At 43.3% G+C, this 10,207-nt stretch overlaps 1 protein-coding gene across 1 annotated transcript; it reads left to right on the forward strand.

Annotated features, from left to right (window-relative positions):
* Positions 1-5,987, forward strand: LOC117733370 (solute carrier family 2, facilitated glucose transporter member 1-like). The gene is made up of 9 exons (XM_034536967.1): positions 1-108; positions 1,334-1,494; positions 1,577-1,817; positions 3,508-3,670; positions 3,766-3,953; positions 5,094-5,198; positions 5,277-5,378; positions 5,463-5,666; positions 5,781-5,987. Exons 1-9 carry the CDS (start codon positions 31-33, stop codon positions 5,985-5,987), a joined length of 1,449 nt encoding a protein of 482 aa, XP_034392858.1. The 5' UTR covers positions 1-30.
* Positions 5,988-10,207: the final 4,220 nt, after the last annotated feature.

Genomic DNA, 10,207 nt, shown 5'->3' on the forward strand with positions numbered 1-10,207 from the left:
GGGTCATAACAACAGGTGACACCCCAGCTGATGATGGCTGTGGGGACTGCTGTGATTGGCTCTCTCCAGTTTGGCTACAACACTGGTGTCATCAACGCTCCTCAGAATGTAAGTATTTATTGTAGTTGTGTGAGGGATGAGTGAGATAGAAGGAGGAAGAAATATAAAGACAATTTAGAAATATATCTACAATGTATAATAATATAGAAATAATATAAAGAAATGTGCAGTGTGTACATCAGTGAAAAATGACAGCAGACAGCAAACCAAGATGAGGATGTTATTACTTTATTAGAATCAATGGATGTTGCTTGCCATAAGCTATCTAGCTTTATTAAGATGGAGTTGGTATACATTACTTATGGAACACTAAGCATTTACTTAGCTTAGCATTACATGTTTATGATTTAGGAATTTGACAAAACAGGAGTTACATTGCTTAGCTTTGCATTACAGGCTTAGCTTGATCTACGTGAGCTTTCCTGTCATGTTTCTCCACAGCTGCATCAGACCCATCTCGACTTAGTTGACCTTGACTGAAAAGATCCATCTCTAGCTTTGTTTCTTTAGTGTGGTTCCACAAAGATACATGCACACTTTATTAATGTCGTTCACACAGAGGAAAACAGGGGGAACCTTTGTCTTTAAGACAGATGTATGGGAAAATACAAGGAACAGGTTAATGAGATGAAGCATATGTTTGTTGGAGGCATTAAGGATTAAGGAGCCCAAGGTTAGGTAGTCCATCTGCAGGCACCAGGTTAGCTCATGCGTGTAGGTGGACTACCTAAACTCATGTGACCCCTAAAGGTTATTATGACAATATTGTGAAATTACCCAATGGGAGAAATTCACAAACAAAGCATAATGATGCATAGTGGGTCCTCCACCAAATTTCTTATTTTATTACTGTGATATTTTATTTTGAATACTATGTTTGCTGCCTTTATGTTTTCTTACAATAAAAATGTTTACATGGGAGGTACAATATCAACCGTCTTAGTTGGGAAAGTACCTAGCCTTTTACTCGAACAAGCTATGAGACCATGTCTGCACCAAATGTCACAGCAATCCATCCCATAGTTCTTGAGACATTTTAGTCTGCACAAAAAATATTAACGTGCTAATGGTACTCCGGGAAAAGTTAGAGGATCCCTGAAGTCGATGCGTGATGGACCAAGTGACTGACCGACATTGTTGAAGAGACAAGCAGGTTTATTATTCATCTGACACATTGAGTGTTTCATGTTTTAGATTATCGAGAGCTTCTACAATGAGACATGGAGCAGCAGGTTTATTATTCATCTGACACATTGAGTGTTTCATGTTTTAGATTATCGAGAGCTTCTACAATGAGACGTGGAGCAGCAGGTTTTCAGAGCCCATCTCTCAGAGCACTTTAACAGGTCTGTGGTCGCTCTCCGTGGCCATCTTCTCTGTGGGAGGGATGTGCGGCTCCTTCTCTGTCAGCCTCTTCGTCAATCGCTTTGGCAGGTACGCCTCTTCCTATGAACGTAACACTTTGTTAATAACACCTGGCCCTTTAAATAACAGAACACTCTCATTACCTCTAAAGGAAGAACTCCATGCTCATGGCCAACGTGCTGGCCTTCATTGCTGCTGCGTTTATGGGCTTGTCCAAGCTGGCCGCTTCCTTTGAGATGCTCATCATTGGACGTTTCATCGTGGGTGTCTACTCCGGCCTCAGCACCGGCTTCGTGCCCTTGTATGTTGAGGAGATATCCCCCACGTCTCTCCGCGGAGCGTTAGGAACTCTGCATCAACTCGGTGTCGTGATCGGTATCCTCATGGCACAGGTGAGATCCTCACTGCAACTCAGGAACTATGATTGGCAGCTTTAAGGCTTTTACACACTGGGGGCGGGACAAATACAAAGCAATACAATTAAAAAATAAACAAATATAATAGAGATAAATGAATATCACTGTGCAGGAAGAGGAAACAAGCCAACTGGGCTTATTTGAAGCCTCCACCTATAATATTATAACATAAAATAAAATATGCAAAAGATGTTCAGGTTAACATAGCCGGTATTCAAGGAATGGCCAAGTCTTAAATAATAGCGTATGGAAGAAATAAAGGCATACAAAACATTAAGGGGGAGAATAATTATCTTCTATATAATGTAAACCAGTGTGTTTCCAGCACAATGGTGACTCTGACTGTTATTGATTCAGGACATTATTCAATTCAATTCAATTTCAATTCAATTCAATTCAGTTTATTTTGTATAGCCCAATATCACAAATTACAAATTTGCCTCAGAGGGCTTTACAATCTGTACACATACGACATTATGAGTTTGCCTGTCTCTAATCTAAATCTGTTGGAGACATGAAGACCTGCTTCTCTGCCACTGAGGTCCCGACAATACAGTAAGTAGCATCTTGGTAAACTTAGGGATGTTGACTAGATGTTGACATGCACACAATAATCCAGCCATAATGGGATTAAGGTATTATGTCAGTCGGGCCGAGCCTCCACATTGTCATCGTGCCAATGTGATAATGCTGATAGCCAGAGTAAACACACACAGCCGTCTCAACATTTCCCACCAGAGACCTCTAATTATTACTTTTAATGGCATGGGAGTCTAAAAAAATGAATAAAAAACACAAACAAACACAGTAAAGTTCACACATGACAAGCATAGTATTCATATACTTCATATATTTGTGGGTTTAAAACAAGAAATATTTGCGTGTACATCACAAACACATTTTTTGTACATTATTCTTTGTATGTGGAGTTTTAATACATCTGTAAACTGCCTACCCCAAGCGAAGGAGTTCAAGTATCTCGGGGTCTTGTTCACGAGTGAGGGTAAGGTGGAGCGGGAGATCGACAGGTGGATCGGTGCGGCTGCAGCAGTAAAACAGGCGCTGTACCGGTCCGTCTTGGTGAAGAGGGAGCTGAGCCGGAAGGCAAAGCTCTCCATTTACTGGTCGGTCTACGTTCCAACCCTCACCTATGGTCACGAACTCTGGGTCGTGACCGAAAGAACGAGATCTCGGATACAAGCAGCCGAAATGAGCTTCCTCCGTAGGGTGGCCGGGCTCAGCCTTAGAGATAGGGTAAGGAGCTCGGACATCAGGGGGGAGCTTGGAGTCGAGTCGCTGCTCCTTTGTGTCGAAAGGAGTCAGCTGAGGTGTTTCATCTAGTCAGGATGCCTCCTGGACGCCTCCCATTAGAGGTTTTCCGGGCACGTCCAACTGGTAGCAGGCCCCGGGAAAGACCGAGGACACGCTGGAGGGATTATATCTCCCGGCTGGCCTTGGAACGCCTCGGGATCCCCCAGAATGAGCTGGAAAGTGCTGCGAGTGAGAGGGAGGCCTGGGTCGGCCTGCTGAACCTGCTGCCACCGCGACCCAACCCCGGATAAGCAGCTGATAATGGATGGATGGATGGATGGATGTTTATGCTCATTGGAACACAATGTCATTCATATATAAATCAGTGGTGAGTGGTGTGTGTGTGTCTGTGCAGGTCTTTGGGATTGAGTCCCTGATGGGGAACGCCTCCCTGTGGCCCGTCCTGCTGGCCTTCACTCTGCTGCCGGCCGTGCTGCAGTGTGTGCTGCTGCCCCTCTGCCCCGAGAGCCCCCGGTACCTGCTGATCAACTGCAACGAGGAGAGCAGAGCCCGCAGCAGTGAGACACACACACACACACACACACACACACACACACACACCCTGCAGCCTCAGTGGATCCCGCTACAGGCTGACTTACATGTAACTGTCCAGTCTTAGTGAAGCTGCGCGGCACTGACGATGTGACTGAGGACATGCAGGAGATGAAGGAGGAGAGCCAGCAGATGATGAGGGAGAAGACGGTGACCATCCTGGAGCTGTTCCGCTCCCCCATGTACCGCCAGCCGATCTTTGTGGCCATCATGATGCACCTCTCACAGCAGCTGTCTGGAATCAACGCTGTAAGTCAAAGGACCAAAGAGGAGCCGATGAGGTCAGCCAAATGCTTCGATCTAATGAGTTAGTGACTGTATACATCACAATATGTTTGAGAGGTCACGTAGTCTCTTCCTCTGGAGGAACACTTAACCAAGTGCTCCACCCTCACTTCCCTTTCACTAGGTACCTACGTACCTGTACGCCAGGGACATGGCTGGTGGGGCACTGACTCTTTCACATTTACAAATATATGAACCCAATAGAGAAGCTTAAATCACCATTCAATTGGCAGCTTGCACATTGACTACTGATTGTTTTTCATATTCATATATCAGCATTCTTTACACGCACATAGGTACGGTACATAAGGTACTGTTTGCCTCCCCTCTGCTTTTTCATACGTGAAATAGATGGAAAGAAAGGACATTTAATAAAAGTGTCTACAAATAGTGGTGACAAACAGTGAGAAAGAACCCAGTTTGTGAGGCGTTGCACACTCAGAGAGGAGGAACAGCTCCTCTCTCTCTGTTTGAACAGGACATGCACAAATTCAACGATTTTGATTATGAAAATGATACAGAATGGCAGCTACAGAAATTACATCTATAGCAAAGATCAGTAGAGAAATATTAATATTCATTTCATCATTATTGTTTTATTACTTTTCACGATGACAGGTGAGTCTCTGCGTGGCATTATGTCAGAAATCAATGACTTTCATGTTTTAACCATTTCTTTCTGACATGTTAACGGGTTAACGAGGGCTCAGAGTTAACATGAAGGCCTGAAACTGACGTGTTGGGAGTGGGTTGATAGGGTAGAGCAGGGTCGCCCTTCAGTGGACGGGGGTTCGATCCCCGACTTCGCTAGCCCATGTCGATGTGTCCTTGGGTCCAAGACACTGAACCCCAAGTTGGTCCCGTAGCTGTTCTACGGTGTGTGAATGTGTGTGAATGTGTATGAATGTTAGTTAGTTAGTCCTGGACAGGTGGCACCTTGCATGGTAGCTCCTTCATTCTAGACAGAGATGTCCAGCTGGGAGGACACCTGAGGATCCAGCAGGAGGTGTTCAACAGTAGTCAAGAAACGGTTGAGGAGCATCAGGAGAAGTATTGTGTAGCAGATGTGGAGTAACTGTTCCTGTGTAATGTCATCATGTTCAGGTGTTTTACTACTCGACTGGGATCTTTGAGCGGGCCGGTGTGTCCCAGCCTGTCTATGCAACCATTGGTGCAGGAGTGGTCAACACTGCCTTCACTGTGGTTTCTGTAAGTGATAACGCCCAAACCAACTCAGCCAGGACGTTATGCCTTCATTTCGTAGTCACATTGCCTCCTTCTGTGCAGTTGTTTGTGGTGGAGCGTGTGGGCAGGAGACCCCTTCAGCTCACTGGTTTGATGGGAATGGCGGTTTCAGCAGCTTTTCTGACGGTTGCCATGGCGCTGTTGGTAAGTGTTCAAAATCATCTTGACTTCATCCATGAGGCTTTTGAAACAAAGAGTGAGTGATAGACTGTGTGCTGTGTTGCTCAGGACCAGCTCAGATGGATGTCCTATATCAGCATTGTGGCCATCTTCAGTTTTGTAGCCTTTTTTGAGATCGGCCCCGGCCCCATCCCCTGGTTCATTGTGGCCGAGCTCTTCAGCCAGGGGCCCCGGCCTGCCGCCATTGCTGTTGCTGGCTTCTCCAATTGGACGGCCAACTTCTTAGTGGGGATGGGCTTCCCGTATGTTGAGGTAAGACAGCTTCTATTCAAATGATATTGTCATCTTTAATTTATCTTCAGCCCGTAACTATAGCTTTTGCCCATAGCTCGAAAGAAATAATGTTTTGCTTGTGATGTCACTCAGCAAATCTGTGGCCCGTACGTCTTCATCATCTTCACGGTCCTGCTGCTCGGCTTCTTCACCTTCACCTACTTCAAGGTTCCAGAGACGAAGGGCCTGAGCTTCGATGAGATTGCAGCAGGGTTCCGCCAGTCAGCTGGTCAGGGGGCTGACAAGTACTCAGCCCCTGAAGAGTTCAACACCCTCAGGGGGGACGACCCCGACCTTTGAACTCTGCTGTACATTCACACACTGGCGTTCAGCAAAGTTACCTGTTACACTTAGGTACACTTTTAGGATGCCGCTATTCAAATATCCCATAAACTAATGTTAGGGTCGTTACATGAGAGCTCTAGTCTTCATACAGACTGTAATAACGACTGATGACATCACTGTTTCACCACTCGCTGACCAGAAAGGCATCCCATTTCAAAAGAAAGACACATCTTTGATCACTACGCAGCTTTTCGTACGCAGACACATCACTTGTTTAGCTTCAGCTCAACAAAAAAATTAAGTTAGAATTTCATTATTTACTTTTCTATGTCAAATGTTTTTGTTTTATCAATATTTTCAATATGATCAATGATACAATTTTCTGGAGTTCATAATAATTCATAATAACTGAATCTAGAGTAAGAACGTCATACTGTATATTGTAGCCTTTGTATATGTACTGTATCATTAATTAACCTACTGAAGTCAGTGTCCCTCTTACATTTACATAATATGTATTTATATTTTCAGTTACATTTATATATTTACTGTATTTCTATGTAACATCTCATTCATTCAACACATTTATTTTGAAACACTGAAATTATGTGTATATTCTATTTTTCTGTATTCAAAATGTTTGCTGCCGCAATAGAAATATTTCTTCACACAGATCATAAACATATAGCAATCCATGGGAAGAATGATACATTCATATACATGAATTGTTATGTAACATTACAGCAGGAGGACTTTTGTTTACATGATGAAATGGTTGTGTTCCACAGATAAACTGAACAGGGTTTTAGAAAATAAAGGATGTAACAAACACAAGTTCTATTATATATTTGTTTCACTAATGATGACCTCCTATAATAATTCAGTGAACACTGCAGGGTGAGGGTAGATGGATGCAGATTTAGAATATAGTTTAAGGAGTGGGTAAAGCTCATCAGTCGTGATGATGTCATGATCAATTAAAGTATTAAGGCCACTGTAGGGATGAAAGAAATCTTAGAGAATAAAGCCACATTACTTTTATGACAACATTTTTTGTAACGTTATGAGAATAGCCTCATTATTTTAATAAGAAAAAAAAGACAATATTAGTTCTTATATCTAATATTGAAAGACACAATATCCAAAAAATAAGGCTTTAATATTATTATATAAAATTATTTGTTAGATAGATATAATGATAATAATATTAAATTAAATTAACTAACAAAACAAACAAAACAGTAGTGCCAAGATGTGAGACGGTGTTATAGTTGAGTGATTGATCTGGCCAGAGGTGATTTATTATAAAGTCTTATAGCCGTGGTCCGGAATGTTCTCCAGTATCTGTAATGTTCTCCTGTATCTGTAATGTTCTCCTGTATCTGGAAAGTTTTCCTGTATCAGGAATGTTCTCCAGGTCAGGCCAGGTCAGGTATGGGGGCATGCGCCAAGGCAGCGCGTTGCTGCGTCCACCTTCCGGCGGTACTCCCGGGGTCTCCGTATGGCCGTCCTCCAGGCGGACACTCGTCCCAGCCCCATCCCACCGAAGTAACGATCAACCTGACGAAGCCACGAGGCACATGGGCGACCCACCCAACAGGGTCTCTCAAAGAGAGAATCCTGTGGGCCGGGTCAGCCTCAGGGAATCGTGCCACATGCCCGTAGTGCCTCAGCTGGCGCTCTCGTATAATGCAGGTAACACACCTCATCCCAGTCTACCGGAGTAACCGCTCATTAGGTACAAAATCCGACCAGCGATACCCGTGGATCCTTCGGAGAGACATGGTACCAAAGGAGTTCAGTCTTCGCCTCAGGTCACTGGTTAGCGTCCAAGTCTCACACCTATAGAGTAAGACAGGCAAAACCTGTAAATGTTCTCCTGTATCCTTTATCAGGAATGTTCTCCTGTATCTGGAATGTTCTCCTGTATCAGGAATGTTCTCTTGTATCAGGAATGTTCTCCTGCATCAGGAATGTTCTCCTGTATCCTGTATTAGGAATGTTCTGCTGTATCAGGAATGTTCTTCTGTATCAGGAATGTTCTTTTGTATCAGGAATGTTCTGCTGTATCAGGAATGTTCTGCTGTATCAGGAATGTTCTCCTGGGCATTCCTTCGAGGGGGACACTGACGAGTAACACATGTGGAACAAAATACACGACAACTGATAAGGTTATTATTGTCGGAGATTTTAATATTCGTGTGGATATTGATAATGATTGCCTTAGTACTGCATTTATCTCATTGTTGGACTCGATTGGCTTCTGTCAGAGAGTACAGAAACTCACTCACTGCTTTGGCCACACCCTCCACCTTGTTCTTGCATATGGCATTGACATTGAGCATTTGGAGGTCTTCCCACAGAACCCTCTTCTGTCAGACCATTACCTCATAACCTTTGAGTTTATACTCCCGGAGTATACACCGTTAGTCAAAAGTTTCTACACCAGATGTCTAACTGACATTGCTGTAGCTACATTTAAAGAAGAGATTCCTTCTGCATTTGATTCAATACCACGTCTCAATGTGACGGAGGACTCCTGTGCTAACTTTAGTCCGTCCCAGATTGATCATCTTGTTGATAGTGCTACAGGCTCACTGAGAATGACACTAGACTCGATAGCCCCACTGAAGAAAAAGACAGTGAAGCAAAGGAGGTTTGCTCCCTGGTAGAACCCTCAGACCCGCGACCTAAAGCAAACTTCACGAAAGCTTTAAAGTATATGGCGTTCCACCAATCTGGAATAATCACGCTTAGTTTGGAGAGATAGTCTTAAAACATATAAAAAGGCTCTCCGTAATGCCAGAGCAGCCTATTACTCATCAGTAATAGAGAAAAATAAGAACAACCCCAGGGTTCTCTTTAGCACTGTAGCCAGGCTGACAGAGAGTCACAGCTCTGTGGAGCCGTGTATTCCTATAGACCTCAGTAGTAATGACTTCATGAACTTCTTCAATGAAAAGATTTTAACTACTAGAGGCAAGATTGATGATCTCTTGCCCTCAACTACTGCCGACCAATTGTCTTCAACGGTTTCTACTTCTAAACCGTCTACCTGTCTCTTAGACCCCATCCCAACGAGGCTGCTTAAAGACGTGTTGCCTTAAATTGGCACCTCTCTGTTGGGTATTGTTAATGTGTCTTTGCCAACAGGCCATGTACCACATTCCTTCAAAGTAGCTGTAATTAAACCTCTCCTGAAAAAGCCCACTCTTAATCCAGAGGTGTTGGCTAACTACAGACCAATCTCTAACATTCCCTTCCTCTCTAAGATCCTTGAGAAAGTAGTCGCAAATCAGTTGTGTGACTTTCTACATCAGAATAGTTTATTTGAGGATTTAGAAAACACCACAGCACTGATGAAAATTACAAATGACCTCCTAATTGCATCAGATAAAGGACTCATCTCCGTACTGGTCTTGTTAGACCTTAGTGCTGATAAAGGACTCATCTCTGTACTGGTCATGTTAGACCTTAGTGCTGATAAAGGACTCATCTCTGTACTGGTCTTGTTAGACCTTAGTGCTGATAAAGGACTCATCTCTGTACTGGTATTATTAGACCTTAGTGCTGATAAAGGACTCATCTTTGTGCTGGTCTTGTTAGACCTTAGTGCTGCGTTCAACACCATTGATCATGACATCCTATTACAGAGACTGGATCAGTCGATTGGCATTTCAGGTACCGCACTAAGTTGGTTTAAATCCTATTTATCAGATCGATCTCAATTTGTATTTGTAAACGATGAAGCCTCAATGACCACCAACGTTAATCACGGAGTTCCACAAGGTTCTGTGCTTGGACCAATTTTATTTACCTTGTATATGCTTCCTTTGGGCAATATTATCAGGAAACACTGCATAAACTTTCATTGCTATGCAGACAATACTCAATTATATCTATGGATTAAACCAGAGAAGACCAACCAGCTCGCTAAAATTCAAGAATGTCTTAAAGACATAAAAACATGGATGACCTGCAACTTCCTGATGTTAAACTCAGACAAAACTGAAGTTATTTTACTGGGCCCTGAACACCTCAGAGAACAATTATCTGGTGATGTGGTTTCTGTAGATGGCATTGCCCTGGCATCCAACACCACTGTAAAGAACCTTGGCGTTATCTTTGACCGAGACTTGTCCTTTAACTCCCACGTTAAGCAAATCTCAAGGATTGCATTTTTTCATCTACGTAACATTTAAAAAATCAGGCACATCTTGTCTCAAAAAGATGCA

Source organism: Cyclopterus lumpus, chromosome 7, assembly GCF_009769545.1.
Source record: "Cyclopterus lumpus isolate fCycLum1 chromosome 7, fCycLum1.pri, whole genome shotgun sequence".
Classification (NCBI taxonomy): Eukaryota; Metazoa; Chordata; class Actinopteri; order Perciformes; family Cyclopteridae; genus Cyclopterus; species Cyclopterus lumpus.